The sequence below is a fragment of the Eumetopias jubatus genome, unplaced genomic scaffold, assembly GCF_037043125.1.
Source record: "Eumetopias jubatus isolate StellerSeaLion01/CBP00866 unplaced genomic scaffold, mEumJub1_p1.0 scaffold_6, whole genome shotgun sequence".
In the NCBI taxonomy this organism is placed as follows: domain Eukaryota; kingdom Metazoa; phylum Chordata; class Mammalia; order Carnivora; family Otariidae; genus Eumetopias; species Eumetopias jubatus.
Genome location: NW_028274812.1, coordinates 144,915,125 through 144,936,804, shown reverse-complemented (window position 1 = coordinate 144,936,804; position 21,680 = coordinate 144,915,125). Strand labels below are relative to the sequence as shown.

Here is a 21,680-nt window from a genome sequence, read left to right as displayed (position 1 = left end):
GTAATATGAATCATGAGCTGTTGTACCAGCCCCCTGCCCAAACCTGTCAAGCTATGTGGAATTCAAGTGCTGCTTTTCCCAAGGCCTTGACATTTTCTCAGCTTCTAAGAAGATACTATGTGTATCTGGGTTGCCCCCTAGCAACTCAAGGTGCCCTCATGCAGTGTCCCCCACCCCAACCTGGTTTTCCAATATGGTACCCCTTGCTCTGGACTTGTCTTTGCGATCTCTGCAATGCCTCATCTTTCAGGGCACTGCTCTTTGCTCGGCATGATTGTGGAGGTATGAAAATCGAGCATAAGTATGGTGGACAGGTGCTGGTTTTGTCTTCCTATTACCCATTCTCTCCTCTCTTGGTAAGAGTGCTTGGCGTTGTCTCTGCTGAACTACTCCCTCCCACTCTTTGGGCAGAGCTGACTCCTCTTCTCCACTCCAGCGACTGGTACATGACTGAGACCTCATCAGTCAGAGCCACAATGATTGGTTCATGGAAACCACATGATTTGACTTAAGCCAATGAGAAGCAGGCGTGAGATTTTTTGCTGGGCTGATGGGGCAAGAGGTGCTCCTTCCTCCCCGGTTACTAGGGCAGTAGGGAGTGTCTTTGCCACCTAAGAATGGAGCAAGCACAGAGAAATAGCAAAGCTGGCGAAGGGAAGAAGATAGATTTGGGATGACATTGTTCTGGCATCCAATCTAGCTGTGCTTGGAGCACATCCACCCCCATTACTGAGCCAATTAAGTCCTCTTGTATGTTCACGCCATTTTGAATTAGGTTTCCATTACTTGCAAACCCAGAAAGTCCTGGTTAATGTCACAGGGAACTGTGTTCTCGCTCTTGAAAGGCTTACATTTTAACAATAGACATGTCTTCAGCCCAAAGAAATGAATCGGTGTGGTGGGATTTCAGTCATTGGTGTCAAACCGAGGCGGCCAGAATATTCTGAAGTGGGGTTAGACACTAGGGACACTCAGGTTCCGCCCCTACCAGTATCTGTCCTGTCTGCCTGGCATGGAGACTGGCCCAGCTCAAAGGAGTGCTCTGTCAGCCCAACAGAGAGCTCCTTGGCTGTCGAGGCCTGAGGTAATGGCCAGCCCTGTGTAGGATCCCTCCCTGCGAGTACATTCCTCATGGAAAGCCGCCCGGATGGCTTGTCCTTGTCATCAGCAGCGCAACCCCCATAGCACCAGTCAGGAGTAGTGCTCTGTGAGGACCAGCTGAGGTGGCAGCTTGGCCTACGAGTGTCCTCTCTTGTCCTCCCTCCACTTCTTGGTGTTCCCATGTTCAGCATTCAGACAGGTGGCCGGACTTGGCAGGAAGAGTCTGTTTTTCTGAAAGTTAAAACTGCTCTCCCAGCTGGTAGGAGGGGAGGGGAATAAAGAACAGGTCACATGCCAGGCCAACCTTCTTTTCTTTCTTTTCTATTTTCTTTCTTTTCCTTTCTTTCTTTCTTTTTTAATAAGAGTGGCTGTCCTCCTTGTTTTCTTTGAAAGAAGATAGCTTTCTGAAGGCAGAGAGGTTGGGCTCCTCTGCAAGCCCCTCTGGGTGGGTGGGACCCAGTGAAGAAAGCAAGGCTGAGAAACAAAATCAAATCTCCGAGCAGTGAAAGAATTCTTTTCGCATGGACATCAATTACATTCATCAGTGGCTCACAAATGAGTTCAGACTCAGTTTTTTGATCTGTGGGATTGTTAAATGGAGCTCCAGAAACAGATCCTGAGAGCAGGATTCATGTGTAAGTCATTTATTAAGGAAATTCTTCCAAGGGGAAGCCAGTGAGGAGGGGGAGGCCAGAGAAGGGGAAGAACCCAAGCAAAGTGCCACCTCAGGCAAACCCCCAGCCTCCGCCTGAGCCCCCAGGGCATCGCTGTGGGGTAAGTGACGCCTCAGAGTGTGTCCCCACGTGGGGCAAGGATGCTGGGCTCTCAGACCCCCTCACAGGCGGCTGGCAGTCCGTGGTTGTGGATGGCCCTGGAGGAAGGGAAGACAAAGACTTCCAGGCCCTCTGGCTCTCTGCACTTGTGAGCAGAATGACTCCATAGATCCAGGGCAGTGAGGAGCCAAAGCACAAAGCATGGGTTGAAGGGGCAAGTCACACGCAGATACGGTAAAAGGACACTTGGTATCTGGGATGGGCACCAACAGTGCTCAATAAAGACTTATCACAAAACACCACAAAACGTAGGGTTGCTGGGCCCCCCCTTCTGGGGAAGATTGATGAGCCGTGAAGATACCCTTTCTTTCTTTGAGAGCGACCACCATCCTCTCCACTCCCCACCCGCCACCCACTCTCCCACATGCACACAGCTCAACCTTTCATAGCGGACTTCACTTGCCTCCGTGACCACAACCGAGTCAAGAAGATTCTTTCTGCTGAGATTTTGGTTTGGAGACTGAGAGAATCATGTTCAGTCTGGCTGTTAGCCTGCATTGGCGTGGTGGTGGACTTAGAAGTGGGGTCGCCATTGTGGGGTGGCCAAGCTTGGACGTAGGCCCAGTGAAGCAGAGAAAAACCAATCCACAGGGAGAAAGAAGAGCATATAACCAGATTAATAGCTAACACATATTAAGGGCTGGCTCTGCACCAGGCATGTTTTCACATGGATGAGCTCATCTGATCCTCAACACAACCTTGTGGGGTAGGAACATAGCTGTTCTCATCCAAGGTCAAGGACACTCATGTCTCAAGTGGCTTGAGTAAAGGTCACGTAGTTTGAAGAGGTGCAGTCAGGATTTAGTCCTCTGGTTTAACTCCAGAGCCACGTGCTGCCCATCAGGCCAGGAAGGCAGCTGAGCACCCAGGAGCCCAGGTTAGACTCTGTGGCAAGTGAAGGCCAGGTGGAGGCGGATCCATTGCTGCCCGGGTTCCCGGTGGCAGTCCTCTGCCTCACACACCTGCTGGAAACGTCTGTCCTAACATCTTACAATAACCACCTTCCGCTTGCTTCAAAGAAACAACACCCAGGTTATGTTTATGGCGGATTGCTATTGCTTACAAGGAAAAGACTCTTAGGGAGGACACCTGCTCTTGATGAAGTGAGAAAAAAACTGAAGTTTGTTTTGGGCTCTTTCCAGCTCCAGAAGTTCCCTTTCCTGTCCTTATGCCTCAGATTGGGTATGTAGGCAGTTCACCCAGGTTGGACTCTTGGGTGTAATAAAGATTTATTATTTATTTGTATCTATATTTGGATATATTATATACTTAATAATATCTGTTTATATCTACCTATCTATCTATATATAGAGAGAGAGAGCACGAAGGGGGGAGGGGCAGAGGGCATGGGAGAGAGAATCTCAGGCAGACCCCATGCTGAGCATAGAGCCCAATGTGGGGCTCCATCCCTCGACCCTGAGATCATGACCTGAGCTGAAATCAAGAGTCAGACACTCAGCTGACTGAGTCACCCAGGTACCCCCAACTCTTGGGTGTACTAAAGGAAACGTTCAACTTTTCATGTTTGTGGGCCCTGCTGCTGGGATCCAGGGGAAGCTCCACTCTAACGTTTACCGAGGTCAGAATGACTGAGCAAAACCTCAGAGCGTGGTCTCTGTTTCTGCCCCAAGCCTACTTGTACATCTGCTTCGTTAAAAAAAAATAAAGAAATAACCAAAAAGGACCCTTCCAAACACAAAGATAAGAAAAACAAACATCCCTGGTTCCCATAAGATTAAAGTCATAGAGACTTGAACATACTAAAAACATAAGATAAAGTCTGTAACTTTCTGGAATGTCTTTCATCCTGATGATTTGTAACTCTTCATGTAAAAAAAAAAAAAAAAAACCAACAACAAACCATATATAACCCCAGACCAAATGTTCCTTCCCCAGAGCACTCTCTTCTTTGTGAAGATTGTGTATCCCGGGCAGCTGTCCTAACTTGGGCTAGGATAAAACTCTCTTCCTTTCTCTTTGAAAAGGTTGGTTCATTTTGCGTCGACAGGTATTGAAACAGGCAATGGCCAGGAGATGCCACCTTAGCAGCTAGGGGGCCTCATCTTTGCATCCTCTGAGTTTGAAAGTAAACGTGCCCCTAGGAGAGAAAATCCCCCAGGGGATGAGCCCTTTCGGGTAGAGGTGGGACAAGGGAGAGACAGTGAGGAACCCCACACTCTAGGAATTGTCAAAGAAATTATGCTTTGTGCTGTGGATTCGGGCAGAGTGGCCTTATTTTCTTTCTCCAGCTGTGAGAAGAGCCAGCCGAGGTGCTCTGTGTCCAACAGGAACCCAAGCAACGTACACAGTGGGAGAAAAAATAGCACAAGGCTGATAACTTCGTTTATAGTTTAAGGAAGAATATTCTGTTTCCTGTAATAGTCATAGTCTACAGCCAGTGTAACAAATATCATTTCCTATCATTTCCTATTGCAAGCACATATTACAAACTTTATAGAGGACTAAACCGAATTTTATTTTAAACTACTGACTAATAATGGGAATTTAGGATTGTAAGAAATAGAATCTATACAGATTTAAAGATCTTCATTCCTTCTCTGTAGCCACTTTGTTTATAATACTCTTACATGTAATACACACTGTAACACATAGGGACATATATAGTGACAATGTATACTGGAATGTAAATATTCTGAATCTCCTTATCTTTGCTGAGCAAGAAATTTTCAACAGAGCATTTACATTCTTCAAAAAGTTACACCAACGATTTATTCAACCCTTGACATCAAAGAGAATCATAGCTTCTATTTTTACAGATTTGGTGTAAAGAAATAGGTCTCACATCTCTGATTTCCAGAGTTACACCGACAAAGTCCACGCCTTAGCAGAAGATACCATACACAGGATGGTATGATTGTAAAACAAAAGAGGAAAGACATGGTTCTGTCCCTTGTCTCAAGCACAGATGGTGGGAGTCTGGCCCAACTGCAGTTCCTCTCTCTGGTGCCATAACAGAGAGCCCCAGGCCGTAGAGTGGGTGTTCTCCCAGAGCCTGGATACGGCCTCCGATTTCCTTCCAATGCAAGCATTCCAGAATGCTACTATTAAGCTGTGGGTGATGGCATCCAGCCATCCTAATTACCCTCTACCAGTCTGCGGGTTTGGGATTGCAAATTGCAGGATCCTCTGGCTAATTTATGCAAAAAGAGTGTTGGGAGTGGTAGCTGACAGCGCATAACATCATCGGGAGGACTCAAGGTGCACTGTCTGAACTCAGAAGAACAGGCCAGCTAAGGGAGCTGGGCAGCGACCAGAAGCACCAAGCCTCCACCATGATCAGGAAGCTTCTGAGTCGACCAGCTGCCCTGCCCCCCCTGGCCTGGGTTGAATACCATCAACTATGCTTGCCACACAGTCCACTCTCTGACATGAGGCCGTCGAGTTGCTTTTCCCACTCGCTTCTCCCAGACTCACATCGGGGGTCCTGCTTGACAGATGCGAGTCACACAGGGAACTCCGGGGGGCAGGTGAGTCTGCAGAATGCTGGCACTGGCCACCCCCGCAGAGTAGGAAGGCGCGCTGGGAGAGGGAATGATCTCAAGATGAACCTACGTCATCAGATGTAGGAAGAAAGTGCAGGATCGTAAGAAAGAACTGTAAGATAGGGAAATTGGAATTGGGCCGTGTTCACCCGAAGCTGTCCGGGAGAGAAGGGGCCTGATGAGACAGCTGTCCAGTTCTTCCCACAAGTAAACCCTAAAACAGAGAGAGAGAGAGAGACTCTGAGCAATCAGCCACTCCAGTGTACCCAGGACCAGGGGGTTCCCAGGACATGAGCCTGGCAGTGCTCACATCTGGCAAACCAGGAGGAACGGGTTATCCTAACTCCATGACACTAACCATTGACATCAACCAACTAACTCATTGGCTCAGATTTTACTCTCACCCAGCAAATTTCTGATGATAATTAAGCTTTCCAGGTATGCAGGAGAAAATGCCCCCGGATCACTTGGCACAATGTCTGCCATGTGCTATGCACAATGCTTATGTTTTTTATGTTTTAAAAGTTTCACTTTTAAATATCTTGACTAGTTAACCCAAAGGTTTCATTTTGTCAGTTTCTTTTCCTCTCTGTACATTAATGGATTTCCTTTCTGATTTCTGTTTTTCTGCTGAGGTTTTGCTTAGTGTGAGGTAATTCCTACAGACGGGTCTTCCCTGGGTGCCTTGCTTCTCAGTTAGGCTCTGGACCTTAAAACACCCCACCCTGGGACAAGACGACTCCATTAAGGCTGTGCCCGCCCTCTCCAAGATGCCCAGGGGCAGCTTCTGGTCTCTCGAGATACCACCGTCCTTTGGCCTCCTCGCGTGGCCACACCCTGTGTTGTCACGGAGCATCTCGGATGTCTGTTGTCGAGCCTACTGTGGTGAGGGGAGGAAGCGAGAGACCTCTGAGGAGGAGGCAAAAGACCGCAGGGGTGGGGCAGGCCCGTGGATGCGGAACAAGTCCCCTTTTTCTGGGACTAGAAGGGTCTGTCCCACCCCCACTGTGGAGCCTCCCCACAGCCCTACCCTCCAGGCTGCACTCCCTGCCCGGGACCTTCCCGCCTTCTTTTGCTGCCTGTCATGTCCTCCCACAGTGCGGACGCACGCGAGTCTTTGGTCTGCCAGGCCTTTCTCCTCATTCCTCTCCCCTTCTTGATCTCCTCCAGTCTTTCAAGGCATAGCTCAGATTCCACCGCCTTCCCAGACCTGCCTTGGCTTTCCCCTTCCTGTTAGAATCATGTCGTCATCCTCTGGGCTCCCAAAGGACTCAGTGGGCCTCCTCTAACACCGACCCCATTGGATCGGGCCATATAGTTGTTTGTGAATCTGTCTGCACTCCCCACAGGATTTTAAGCTCTCCAGGGCAAATCCATGTTTTATTCATCTTTATATGCCCAGTGCCTACAACATTACAAAAATCTGAATTGGATTAACCTAGGGAAGAAGACACCTCTGGGCTACTTGGACGAGCTCCTTCAAGCAGGTGGGACAGATGCTTGTGAGTCCAGGACCCTTGGCAGAGACATCAAGGAGAAACCACCCCTCCCTGTTGTTTTCCTTATCTCCCTTCCGTCTCTTCCCTCCCCGTCCCAAAAATACATATAAATATACGTGACCCCCATCCTATAAATATCCCTCTGGGGTCAAGCTGTGCGAAAGTTTTGAGACTCTGATTTCATGGCACCATTTTAAAATACAGTCCTTGTTACGGTGTTTGCTCGCACATGAAATAGAATGTTCCAAACATTGCTGAGAAATGCGTGCATTTCATATGTGGGAAGACTGATTTGTAATGGCTTGTGCATGTGGAGAGAGCCCTGAACTATGCGCCAGAACAATGGGGTATTGGGATTGCCTCAGGAACGAACTGGTTTTGTGGCATTGACGAGACTTTTCTGTCCTTTGCATCTCTGCTTTGCCTTCCGTGAAGTGAAGGGTGGGGCAGCGACCTCTAGGTCTCTCCAGCTCTGGAGTTCTGGGAAGTTCTGATTCTCACTTTACTTCGGGGGAGAAGGAGAGAAGCCATCTTCAGATCACGGCGTTGTTTATCCCTTCTCTTCTGACAAGGCTGAGAAGGGTCCAGACCCCTAACATCGAGATCCAAGAAGACTTGGAAGTTCCGTGACCCACTGTAATAAGGGAATACTTGTCTCCATCTTGAGGATCCCCAGAGGAAGCGACCCCAAAGGTGACACAGACCCTGCCCGGATACTTTTCTTCCATCTCCGTCCGGCTGCTGAAGTAGCTGAGACAGCGACCTTGCTCTAGTCCCCACAGAGAGGCCGTGGATGCCTGTCACTCTTTGCATAATCAGTTACTGTGAAACTTAAAATATCTGGGTCCTTAATTACAGAAGAAAATAAGACTCTTCTTCAGTGAGGCCTGGCAAGGATGGTCAATTTAAAGGGCTTGGGGGACAGATTGGGGTCAGCTACTCAACGGGCTCGCAGCTGAGTGATTCCTGTATCTGTTTCCCTGGGTGCCATCCTGGACCCCGCCTCCTGAAGCTCCGACTCCATGCACGGGCAATTCCCTGTCTTGTGCCCGGGACGATGAGTCCTTCCGGCTGGACTCCTGGTGTCTCGCCTAGGAGATGAATGTCTTCATCACCTGTCTCCTCCTCTCCGCTCTCATGGAAACAGTTAGCTCACGAGGTTAAGGAATCTGGATTTTATCCCTAGGAGATGAATGTCTTCATCACCTGTCTCCTCCTCTCCACTCTCATGGAAACAGCTAGTTCACGAGGTTAAGGAATCTGGATTTTATCCCTAGGAGATGAATGTCTTCATCACCTGTCTCCTCCTCTCCACTCTCATGGAAACAGCTAGTTCACGAGGTTAAGGAATCTGGATTTTATCCCTAGGAGATGAATGTCTTCATCACCTGTCTCCTCCTCTCCGCTCTCATGGAAACAGCTCACGAGGTTAAGGAATCTGGATTTTGTCCCAAGGGTCCCCCACCCTCCCCAAGGGCTTTCAGTTGTGGCAGTATGTGGTCATTCCTGGATTTTCAAATGATGGCTCCGGTTATGACCAGCAAGTGGATTGGAGCAGGCGGCCAAAATGGGACACGAAGACCCCAAGGAGGAGGTCGTCAGGTGGTTCGGGTGACAGGTGATGGTGGCTTGGGCCAGGACAGGGACTGTGGGGCTGGCTAGGGAGCAGATCGGAGAGGTGACCGGGAGTAGAACCCCTGAACGTGGGGCAGGAGGAGCAGAGAGCAAGGAGGAGGGCCCACCTCGCTGGCTGCAGCAACTGGACGGGAGGTGGGGCTCCTCACCGAGCCAGGAAGGGCTATGGAGGAGCTGGTGCCAGGGACGAAGCGGGGAGGGAGACAGGGCAGTGACGGGCTGTGAGGGGCGAGAAGAGCGCACGGAAAATCAGGCACTGGCCTCTCTTTAGCCTCGTGCTTCTCTCCTCAGAGGCCAACTCACAATTCTGTCTCCGCTCCACAGACACCATCCTCCAACAATGTTCTGAGCCTCAAAGCACCTGTGAAATCACATCTCAGCAGCAGTGGGAAAAACACAGTGTTGAGGTTCAGGGTTGGGCTGGATGAAGGCGTGGCCCGGATCCATCCATCTAATCCTGCCGTGCAAACTTCTACATGTCGCGACTTCTCTGAGCCTTGGTTTCATCTTTTCTAAAATGAGACTTTTGGACATGATGTCTAAGAAAGGTCTCTAATAGTTGCCAAATGGTCCATTTCTTTATTACTCCATAATTCTCTTTGCCAAGGCTACATGGTGTGCATTTCAAAAATGCACTGGTCGCACCAAACTTCAGAAGCACTGAGTACATGGCGTTCGGTGTGCGGTTACATGGCAGTGCTTTTTAATTACTTGACCTGAAGAGTTAATATAGGCTGTGGTTAAACACAGAGCCAGGTTATCTGAATTCATATCCCATTCAGCCCCTTGCTAGGCGTGTGATCGTGGCAAATCACTGAACTTCTCTGTGCCTCGGTTTTCCCATCTGCAAAATGGGCTCATGATCATCATGACAGTGATATGAATTAATAAATGCAAAGCACGTATTCAATAATTACTATCTAGAGCAACCACTCTTGGGCTTCACTTTCTTCTCTGTAAAACGCGATTGCTCTCATTACTTATTAATAAGAACATGGGGGAAATGAAATAAAAGCATGTATCTCCTTAAAGCATGCAACACAAAGCCTAATTCTTGGTAAGCACTCCATGGGTGTGGGTAGATAGCCAGCCCGAGAGCCATCGCGAGGACCTGGTTCCTATTCCCTTTCCAGTTTCCAGAGCACAAGCTGAGCCCTATGTCCTGCATGTGCATCTGTGGCAGGAGACAAACCAATTAAGTGCTGTGCTATTCTTTCCTCCTGGTGTTTGATGAGCTTTTACTCAAAAATAATACCAAGTTTTCCCGTAGTGGTTTGCTTTCAAAGCAGCATGATGTGCCTTGTCTCAGCGGTTTCCATCCTCCACTGAGTCCTTAAAGGTCTGTTTCTCCCCAGGACAGTTTTCAAGTAGAAATAAACATGCTGGCCTGCTTTCTCCTGAACGTGACATCGAGTTTCCATTTATTGAAAATGAGTTGAAGGAAAAAATGAAGAAAGGATCTCATAATTATGCTTCCCCCCTCCCCATGTTCTTTTAAACACATTGCTCCTAGCAGAATCTGTGTTTGCCATGAAATTCTGCAGCTTATGAAAATTTCATAGCAACGCGGGCCCAGAGAAGAGTCAAAATTGTTATTTGACACTTAGCACAAATGAAAATGTTCCCGGGGAGGAGAACACTCCACAGACCATTTATTCCAGGCATGCATGAATATGTGCTTGATGGAGGAAAAGGTGAGGCTCGAGGAGTCAGAAGAGAGAACCATATGGTGGGAGCTATGGGTCCAGAGTGCGGCCAGTGTGACCCGAAAGCACGAGAAAGCATGGCGGCGAGTCCTCTGCTCTTTGCTTCGGCCCCCCTGCCCCCAAACCCAGTCTCTCCGTGATTATAATGAGCAAACGGCTGATCTGCATTGAAATGAACTAGAGAAGAGGAAATGCAAACTTTTCAACTGCCTTTCATTTCAGACTTAACTGTACTTTTCCACCCCCCTCTGACCTGCTCTTCTCCCTCAGCTGCTGTTGTGAATTATGTGCATCAGAAAAGCAGTGACTCATGCTGCAGAGGCTTGAGGAAATGTGCGGCTTAATGAGGAGGAAAGAAGGTCTGATACTGATGGCAAAAGAAAAAGAAGAAAAAAATGCTTAATTTTGTATCACATACTATAGGCTCAAGTTCTTTGCAGGCACAGACTTTGAAGAGTCCATGGCGAACCAAGGTGGCCGAAGCGAGCATCCTCTCTGAGCTTCCTCTTCACTCACGTGTCTCGTTGGCGGCCCCCCGATCTGATTTATGGTAAGCGCCACGTAGAGCAGAAATGCGTTGCCAGGAACGGTTGTGGGGGTCAGGTGCAGACAAGACTGTGAGAACATCCATTCCTAGGCCCTCATCAGATAGGAGGTTTTCTTCTACGGCCGGCGTCATTCCAGGGGCCTGTGTCCACTTGCAACAGCCCCTACAACCTTCTCAGTAGCTGCCTTACATAGATTTCGTCCTGGTCTCGGTCTCTCCCCTCCCCCTGCTTCAGAAAACGAAGCTTCAGGGGCAGGCACATCAGGGTCCGGTGGTCATTGTCTCGCCCCCACTAAGCCCCAGGTGACCCCAATTGAGGGTCAGTTGCTGAGTCACTGTATTTGGTGTAAACTGTCCCCTCCCACGGGGTGGTGGTCCCTCAGGCTAACCAAGATCACCTGGAAATAGATTCAAGCGTGCTTCCCCGCCCAGGCGCAGCTCAGCACTGTCTGCAGAAGGCACCTAGAAGCTGGCAAAGGCGAGGAACAGGGCCTCCCCTGGGGCCCTGCGGACACCCTGGTGTCTGTCAGCCTGGTGAGACCGGCCTCCCCAACTGTAAGGTAAGACGTATGTGTTGCTTTATACCACGAAATTGGTGGTAATTTGTTCTACGGCAGCACTAGGAAACGAATACTCAGGATTCTTGATAAAGGTACCCCAGGCCCCCTCGTTTTGCAGATAAAGAACCAAAGGCCCAGGGAGTTTGCCAACTTGGATGAAATTGCGTTGCTAGCCAACAACAAGGAGCGATTTCTTTATGCTGAACACAATTCTTAGCCCGTGGCGCGTATCCACTCGTGACATGAGCCGAACCCTAAGGCAGCGGCTGCCGTTCTTAGCCCCATCGAACAGATGAAGATACTGAGGTCCAGTGATGTCAAAGGCAGGAGGTGAGTCAGCGGGCTACCAAGAGTTTGCACCCAGGTATTTCGGAAATGACTTTATCCCCTGGTTTACTAGTGAGCTCCTGGGGAACTATCCCGCGCCCTGCCAACCCCTAGTCTTAACTTTACCTCATCTCATCGCACCAACCCTGGGAGGTCTGTAGGTTCTTTCCCTTCTGAGCCGAAGCCAGCAAGGCACAGGGATGTCCCTCCCAACTCCCACGTCTCAGCAGCTCCCCGTCCCCCTCCCCCTGCTGTGGCCGTGAGAGACACACAGAAGAGACATGACAGGGTGGTTTCTGCCTTCAGCCAGCTGCTGGATTCTCTTGGGTTACATTTGGGAACTGGAGAGTCACTTTTCTCCAGTTGGGACCTCATGGCAAGACTGTCCCTAAGGCTTCAATCAATAGCTGTTGGCTGTCTGGAGCAAGCAGACATTGCACAGGGCAGAACAATCCAGAGCGCTTCCCCCGCACAGGCGCAGCTCAGCAATGTCTGCAGAAGGCGGCTTCAGGAGCTGGGGTCCTGCGTGGAGGACATGCAGTGTATTGAGTTAGACTGTATATTTATTCAGGGTGGTCTGGGGGGGCACTGGTGGAGACTGGGGAGGCAGAAGGCCCCAGCCGCTCCTTGATGTCACCAGTTTCCCAGTGAACCAAAGTCCGAGGCAGCTCGGGAAGAGGACGACACAGCACCTGCCACCAAGAAGCGTCCTCGCCATTCGGACACACAGTGAAGCAAACCAACGAACAAACAAGGACCATCTGGCTGTGGGCCAGAGCAGCCTGAGGGGTGCAGGTGCACGGGGCTGACCCCATCCCTGTGGCTCCAGGAATGCCTCACAGGAAAATGAGATTTCCAAGCACGAGTGGGTGGGCGAGGAGGGAGTATGGTCCCTGATGGAGAGAAAAGCATGGTGAGGGACATGGGCCAGAAGATTCAAGCAAGCCTATCTGAGGACCGTGAGCCAAGCAGGTTCACTGGCGGAAAGGACTCACGCGGGCACCAAAAAGTCCTTTGGTTGGTTATCACTGAACCATTCATTTATTCAACAAATATGTATTGTTCGCCCGCCCTGTGCCAGGTGCGAGGGACCCAGCAGTAAAGAAATCATGTGCCCTAAGAGGTGAGGGCCGTTGCCCTGATTCGGGCTCCAGCCGTCCTGCTCCGCGTTCCTGGCAGCCAAGCTCTGATCTTCAATCCTGCCTGCCGAGAGGGATTCCCATTTCAGGCCATTCTTCCCGCAGACACGGCCCCCTGCCCTCCCCCCGCCAGCGCCCAGCTCCTCGGACGCGGGGCCGACATAGGAGCTCCGCTCGAATCAATTACGGCCTCACCATCTTCATGCATAAAACATGGTACAGGAGGCCGGGAGAGGCTGGGCCCCACAGTCCCGCGCCACAGCGCCTTCAGGCCAGTGGGGAGTTCAGGGAAGGAAAGGAAAAGCAAGTTATAAGATTAAAGAAGTCAGCGGAAGCCTCAGACACAAAAAAAGAGAAGAGGGTGTTTTTTTTTTTTTTTTTTAATTTTTGTGCACTTGGCCTTGTCTTCCGTATCGCTGTGCGCCCACGCCCTTTCGCTCCCCGCCATGAGAAGGTTTTAGAAGGCTCACCTTGGGACCATGGTGCTACCTTCTCGATTGCACTGGATCAGAAACAGGCCATGGAGGGACCGGATCCGGAGGCGGCAGCTCAACCGTGAGTGTCCCAAGGGTGTGGCCTGCGCCCCTCCTCGCTGCTGGCCTGCCTTCTCTCCACCCTCCCCACACGCTCCTACCTGCCCCCTTCTCCGTTGTCCTGGGCACCCTCTCCTGAAGGCCTTCGTTTTCCTCTTCTCTTCCCGTTTGCTTCCTGCAGCTCGATCCTAATTAGGGGTAACGAAATACACTTTGTTTCAAGCAGCGAGAGGACCTCTTTCTTTCTGCATCTAGATGGAAAATTCAGATATTTATACCAGTCAAGGCGTTGTGGGAACTGGAACTTTCGTTTATTGGTGGTGGGGGGGAGAACATGCCGCGTCTGAATGGAACAACCATATAGTTAGAGTGGGTCAAACGCGAGGGAGTCACATTTCCTTTAAAGGACCAGTCATCTGTTTCTTAAATGATCAGACTCACGCTGATTCCCCTTGAGTTGACAGGAACGCTAACCAAAAGGGAGATTTCGGTGTTGAAGTAATTTGAGAAGGAAAAAGCATTCCAAATGTATGCCCAGACCATTACCCACCAATAAGTAACATTGGCGTGTGTCTGTTGCCGGAAAGGGTAATTTACGTCAGATGTCAGCAAATTCACACACACAGCCAGGCTAGTTTGAGAACCACAGGGCGGTTTTCACAGCAGTAAGAACGGCTCCCTTTCTTCTTTGTCCTCAGAAAAGCAACACTGAAGCCATGATGACAAACTACAACTGACATGTGGCCTCAGCCTGAGGAGGCAACAGGGAGCAGTGGGGACTGTGCTGAAAGGGGGGAGCACATGTCCTCCCGCAGAAAGGCACCCACTGTTCAATGTTATCAGATTGCTTTCATGAGGGATGGAGGTCTAAGTTGCCAGGTTTCCTGAATTTTCCAGAAAAGCAAAAACATGCTAATTTCTCAGAGCTCTCAAGTCTAAACCCTGGCTGTGAACTCTTTAAATGCTAAATAGCCGATAGGACGCTTGGATGCAGGATGGGACTACTGTGGGCCACGGAGCCCTGGTTTCAGGGCCAGGTGTTGCTCTCATTCGAGGCCCATCACGGGGCGTTATTTAAGTCTAGTTATATGTTGACGAGATTTACATGTTAGAAGCCCCTGATGCAGACAGATTAAGAGGAATGAGTGGTTTAGGAACATAAATAACACAGTGGTGGTCTACTAGCTTCGGGGGCCACGCTGGGCTGGTTGGGTTTCAAATGGCACCCCACAGACGAGCAGCTGCGCCCAGCAAAATCTTTAATACAATTAAAGAGCTGTGAGCAATTTTCAGAGAGCCTTAACCTTCTTAGTCATCTGCTTCTTTCACCTGAGCCTACTTGAGTTCAGATTTCAGTGTCTGCCTCCCTGGGGAAAGGGCTGTGGTCCCACGGGTTTCGGACAACACCTCTGCCATGGGACTTGTCACTGAGAAAGGATGGATTGGTCTGTGCTGTCTCACAGTGAGGTGGCCAACCCTCCACAAACAAGAATTTGGGGCAAAGACCGGTTTCGTTATCGCGATTTTACTTGAGTGATGAGACTAACGTCTGGGCCTCGGGGGAAGGTTCCTGCACGGTTTTACTATGAAAGAGTGATGTGTTAATAAGTGCTTCCTCCAAGTTTGACATGAAGCAGGCCGGTCCCGACCTCATTGGCATAAGCATCTGAGGAAGGAGGGGATTCTGACTCTCCTCCAGGCTGGTCAAGAGCCCTGCCGGGTTCAAGGCAGCATGAGTCAGAAATAGCAGGGGATCAAGTGACTTTGTTTTGGGTTGATTTTTTCCAACTCATGGAACACCTGTGCATATTTGAATTAGAGGCCATGGAATTAGAGGCCATAGAAAGGGAAACAGAGTGAAGACACTGAAGAGAAAGAACGATGGAGAAGTGTCTCACTGCAAACACCAGGCTAGCCCTCGGCATTGTTCTGCAATTGCTAAGCTCTGTCTTTGATAACTTTTTCCATCCCCTTTCTCTGAGGCTTTTCTCACAGGTCAGCGTCCCCTCTGACTCAGAGACCCAAGAATAACCCTTGGGGTTTTTCTGTCATTGAGAAAAATAAGTTAATAACCCTTTTCTCCCTAAACCACAAAGGGACTGGTGAATGGCAATAAAAGGGCGACGTGCCACCACTTCCGTGCCCGGGCAGGCATTGCCAATAACCACAGCTCAACTGCGCTCTCCCAGGCTTGGAATCCTTTCTGAGCCAGCTCTGCTATTTCTAATCAATTAGATTTGCCTCAACAGCCAAAACCTGCATTTGTATTCCATTGCTTTGTAACAAATTACCACAAGTTTATCGTCTTAAAACAACACGCATTTATTACCTTGCAGTTTCCATTGGTCAGGAAACTGGGCATGAATTAGTGAGGGGTCTGCCAATGCTGCGGTCAACGCGTCACCCAGAACCACCATCTCCTCTGGGGCTCACGGTCTCCCTCCAAACTCAAGGGTTGTTGGCAGAATTTAGTTCCTTGTGGTTGTAGGACCGAGGCCCTCAGCAACTGAAGGCTCCCTGCTGTTCCCTGTCGAATGGCCCTCTCTACAACATGGCAGTTCTGCTTTCTCAAGGCCAACCCGGAGAGTATCTGGTGCTGCCTGTAATCTCTCCTTTAAAGAGCTCTCCTGATTAGGCCAGGCCCAGCCAGGATAATCTTTTGATTCGTTCAAAATCAACTGATCAGGGATTTTTTTTTTTTTTTTTAGATTTTATTGATTTATTTGACAGAGACATAACGAGAGAGGGAACACAAGCAGGGGGAGTGGGAGAGGGAGAAGCAGGCTTCCCGCTGAGCAGGGAGCCCGATGCAGGGCTCGATCCCAGGACCCTGGGATCATGACCTGAGCTGATGGCAGGCGCTTAACGACTGAGCCACCCAGGCGCCCCTGATCAGGGATCTTAATTACATCTGCAAAATCCTTAATCTTTGCCCATATGACATAGCCTAATCATGGAAGTAAAATCTCATCATATCCACAAATCTTTCCCAAACTCTAGATAAGGGAATTACATGAACATATATATACCAGGGTCAAGAATCAAGGGGCCATCTTTGGATTCTGCTTATCACAAAACCTGTCATCCTTGCAATAGAACCTGGATTTTGAGCTGCTGGAAATCTTTTTTACTTTTTATTATGAAAATTTTCAAACATACAGAAAAGTAGAGAAAATAGCACAATGAATCCCATATACCTATCACCTAAATTTAACAGCTGCTAACATTTTGCCATATTCGTTTCATCTTCTTCCTGCCAAAGTATTTTAAAATAAATTGCAGACATTATGACATCTCTACTCTAAATATTTTAGTAAGAGCATCTCTAAAAAGTAAGGTCCTTTTTCTATATAACTGCCTAATAAAATCAATGCTCCTCTAATATTATTCAACACACAGTCCATATTCCAATCTCCTCAAGTAGAAACCAATTCTGAGCGTGTTCTGTATGCCTCTAACTCTCAGCAAGATGCCTGGCACCTAGCGTACTCCGGAAAGGTTTAAGTTCAATCAAAATTATATCCCTGTTAAAAGCAACACTCCCAAAGTCCATTTTCCCTTAGTGCCCCTTTCCTTTTCTTTTCACTCTGGGTGTCTGTAATGAGATATTGATGTTATTTAGAATCCACAGTAGTGCGGGATGGAACATAATGGAACCAAGGGATGAGAGCTAGAATGTGTTACCCTTCTCAGGGATGTTTGCATTTTTAAAGGGGCCACCAGAGAAAGACCCAAACACGTGATGGGGGCAGACTGAGGAGGGGCTCATCCCATGCCCTGGAAACCCTATCCGGCTGCTTACCTGACACCCCCAGGTAAAGAGGGGTATGAGTAATAGCGCAGGGGGCACTTGGACTCTCTGAATGCGACAGCAGTGTCCGGGCGGTGAGAGGGAGCTGCTTCGAACCTTTCCTTCCTTTACTCTGCCGACATTAGGAGACATTAGGGAAAGGAAGCCTGGCAAGTGTATCCACTTTGATAACTGGGAGATTGGACTTCTTACAACCTCTTAGCTACGGGTCTGTGGGCAAGTCACTCGACCTCCCTGGATGTCCACTTCCTTCACCATAAAAGGGCTATCATAAGGGTTCCAGCCTCGTGGTGCTACTAGGGGATTAAGACCTAATTGTGTCAGCTCCTTGCATAGTGCCTGGCATGATGGCTGTTGACATCTGAGAGAACTGAAATGGTGGTGATGGTGACACGTGGGACAGTACAGGCGGGTCACCAGTGCCCCCACCATGCCTTTGGGCTGGGGGAAAGGCCGTGCTGGAGAAGGGAGCCCCTTTTCCTCAGCCTCGACCTCACCCAACCCCATGTCTGGCCGAGGGCACCACCCCAGGCCGGAGGGGCCAGCCAAGCCAGGGAAGACCACTCTAGCCCCGGGGGTGCAACAACAACTTTCTTCTGGAAAACATGGTGTGTTTGCCAAGAGTGGTCCCCAGGCCGCCATTTTCAGTACAAGTAGATCCATCCAGACAACTTAGTCTGAGTGGGACTTGCTGGTTTGCCCTCTTTGAAGGGTTTCGCTCTGTGTCTGGGTGGAGCTTCGATGGACAAGGCCGCAGGACAACATCCTCTGTGGGCCCCAGGGAACGGAATGGAATCGAGTTCTGTGTGTCCCTGAAAAGACCACAGTGACCGAGCCACTACACAGCTAAGCTTAGGGAATGCTGCCATCTCAGATACTGGTGACTTCCTTCCCAGGGACACTGGGACTTGGCTGTCTCGTTCGGCTGCCCCCACCGTTCCCCTGGCTCCGTGTGGGGGATCCTTAACCACGGCAAGGCGGAGCAGGGCCTGCAGGCGGCAGGCGGAGCTCTGCAGACCTGTCCCCGGGCCGTGGTTGTCCACGCCAGTCCTCCACTGACCGTCCTGCACAAGGACAGACGAAGCCAGCAGTCCTTCCTGACCCCACGGGGTGCTCTGCTTCTAGAAAGTTCTTGTGGTCTCTTCTACACTACTGGTGGTCTCCAGAAGCAGCTGAAGCCAAGAGCTGATGCTGGGCGGGTCCCAGGGAGCCAGAGAGGCCCATGGAAGGGGGAGAGTGCAGGGCGCCTCGGTCCATGGGGCCACTGCTGTGCAGTTGGCCCTGCACCCGAGCACCAGCATCAGCTCACAGGGCCGCCCGCTTCCTATTGCTTGCTGCTCCCGCTTTCCTCTTACCTGGCAAGGCTCCCCCGATGGGCTGTCGACTGGAGCCCTCTCCGACTCTCCCCGGGGCTCCTCGCCCCGGGATCCTTGCATGGGCTGGGGCAAGCCGTGGGGCTGCGGATACAGCCTTCCAGCGCCCTGACGCCCAGACGGCCCAGACTGGAGCAGAGGGTGTGCCGCCGCCAGTCTCCAGCTGTCGTTCTGGCTCCATCAGCATTGCTCGCGGATGTCCACTCCCTGGGGCACAGCGGCTGCTCCAGGCTGGCCTTCTCAGCTCCGTCACCCTACCCCCTCCCCAGGGTGGGGGGCAGAATTCCTCTCGTGGCTTCTGGCTCCTTTAAAGCCATGAGCTTAAAAATTCGGAAGGATGTCAATGAGGAGGTCACCCCGAGCATAAAAAAATGAAGAAGGAAGCCTTTTAGGACACTCCCTGTTATCCCCAAGTTACATATTCTCCTGGGCTCCAGTTTATCCACCTGCTAAAATTGTCCATTAACATCCTCTGCTCAGACAGAGGGCAGCCCCCACCCCTTACCGGGTGTGAGCTTCTCCCCACGTCTGTTTACCCCCACAGTTCTGCCAATTAGGGAGAATTCGGCTGTATTTTGTTTAGAGGCCCCAGCATTCATACTGATGTAAGGATTATTTATATACCTTCACACGTGGCATTCCCTGTTTCCTCATGATCCAGAAGAACAATTGCTTCTTTAGAAGACTTACCCTTCTTCTTGCTGCCTTCATGATTGAGTCCAGGAGCGCCATTACCCAGGGCCCCATTCCAGCTCCTATCGAGGAGAAAAAAAGGGATGGGAAACCCGAGAAAGGGAGACACTGTGAATAATTCAAGGGGGTTCTGTTGGTTGAGAAAGTGCTCTCTTTGTATGTCCATTGATCTGGACCGATATTTTAGCTGTTTCCAGCCAAGGATGGACAAAAGAGAGGGTGTGGAGGGCAAAGGGAAGGAGAGGAAGAAGAAGCACAGAACAACTACAATGAACAAAAATAAAAAGGAATGAAAACAGCAGAGGGATTAGAGAACTCAGGGCTTAGTGACGGATCCTGAAGCCTTTTATTCTCAGGTTGGTTGGTTGTAGACGGATATAAAGAGCCCCAAAGTTAATCACTAGAATAACAACTTGGTCTCTGGTTAGAAGCAGAAAATTAGCAAAATAGCACACTTTCTCCATAGTGTTAAGCTAGTCTATTAAGTTGGGGGTGGGGGAAGGAGGATCCTAAGGGAATGGAAACCATCTCGAAATATGTTTGCCAAATATAACCCCCTACGTGCACACCAGAGTTTCCTCCGAAATAGCAAGGCTAGAAATTGTTGAACTGCGTATGAATGTGTGTGTGTGTATGCATGCGTGTCCACACATGCACACACACAGTGGCACTTCACTGTCAAGACTGGGAAGACCATGAGCTTGGGCAGGAACACTAAAAAACAAACCTGTTCATTTTGTTTTGATCTGATACAAAGCCACTGTCTCCATGATCTAAGGATAAAGGCAACACACAAACACATGAGACAGGGGAAGTCATCTAGGATCCCCAGCCTCCCACCCTACAGCTGAGTGCTCACATTTCTTTCACTAAAATCACTCAATGTATCGTTTTCGTCGGATCTGCTCTGCAACTTGCTTGTTTCATTTAGCAACATAACTTGAATACCTTCCTATGTCAGTCAAGAGCCATAAATATCTTTATACTGGGTCCATACAGCTAAATGGAAATGCAGGCTTGCAGAGTTTGGGCAGTTTAAGTATACCTAATCTGACTTACTGAAATATACACACATATAGATTATAATTGTAAAAATGGGTTGTACTGGGTGAGGACTGAAGCATCTGATTAATTATTCACCTTGCCTGGAGTCTCTGACTTCTGCACCCATGGGGTGCGGCCTCTGAGTCCCCAGATGGTGGTAATGTAGGGTGGAACCATTCCCCTACAAAGGGCGAATCTTTGCGCCCCGCCCCCCTCTCCCACCAAAATGAATGCCAGCTTGGAACCAAGACATTCCCTATCCCCTTGCAGGCTGATCCCTTGGTGCCTGGTTTTCAAGGCACCAGAGGTGTTCTCGTGCTTGGGAATGGGTGGCTTGGCACTTGTCCCCGTCACAGAATGGAGAGAGACATCTAGAGCCAGAGTCTGCACACAGAATAGCCAGGCAAGATGGAGAAAACAGAGCCCAGGGTATTTGCTGGCTCTGAATGCTGCCGCCCAAAGTTTTGTTCCCTGAGGATTTGCTACCAAAAGAGCCAAATTAATCCAATCCTTCCATTTTCAAGTCAGTGACAGACAATTTGTTTGCTAATACTAGGTTAAAGGGAAAAGAGCAAATACATGTAAACGAGGCTGCAAAGAACCTCAAGAGATTTCCCCTCTGGACCAAGAGGAAGCTTTCGTTCTATCTGGATGGCTTCAAAGGGACAGAAAGGATGCTGTTTTGAGCCCATCAGAGGACACGGCATGAGAGGAATTGCATGGGCTTGCAAGCACCCCTCTAAATGGCGCCAATGACAAAGGAAATGTGTGAGCTCTGTTCTTTAAATGTGTTCCAAGATTTCATTAGTAACAATTTTCACATGCAGAAAAGTTGCAGGAATTACAGTGGGAACATCTACACTCCTACCACCTAGATTCTATCCTTGATGTTTTACTCTACTGGCTTTATCTCCTCTCTATCCGTACCTCCATTCCTCTATCGAACCATCAGCAAATCTTATTTTTTAATGCTTGACACTTCGCTCTAAACACTTCAACATATCTGTCATTTAATCTTTGTTAATTGTTCTTAAAAAATTTTTTTAGTCAAGTTTATTGAGGTATGATTTACAGAGAGTGCTTTTTATAAAGAGTATTTGTACTTTACGGCACACAGTCCTATCATGTTGACAAACATCTGTGGCTGATGAATACTTTCTAACTACCTACCTCAAAGATCAAGGTCTAGACGTTCCACCCCCCAAACATTCCCTCCTGCCCTATTTGCCATCCAGCCCTCTCCCCAGACTTTGTGAACCAATGATCTCTCCAATGATCTCTTTTCTGTCTTCTAGATTTGCCTTTTCCAGAATATCTTATAGATGGACACCTATAGTCTGGATCCTTTTGAGTCTGGTTTCTCTCACTCAGCTGAA

At 49.4% G+C, this 21,680-nt stretch overlaps 1 protein-coding gene across 2 annotated transcripts in view; it reads left to right on the top strand.

Moving 5' to 3' along the window:
* Positions 1 to 13,276: 13,276 nt before the first annotated feature.
* Positions 13,277 to 21,680, top strand: part of RIPOR2 (RHO family interacting cell polarization regulator 2) — a 220,767-nt gene continuing 212,363 nt past the window's right edge. The window contains exon 1 of one of the 2 annotated variants that reach the window (XM_028107364.2): positions 13,277 to 13,405. In XM_028107364.2, the coding sequence (XP_027963165.1) occupies positions 13,330 to 13,405 (76 nt within the window). In that variant the 5' untranslated portion in view covers positions 13,277 to 13,329. The remainder of the gene's footprint in view (positions 13,406 to 21,680) is intronic. The other variant, XM_028107361.2, reaches the window with a different exon arrangement.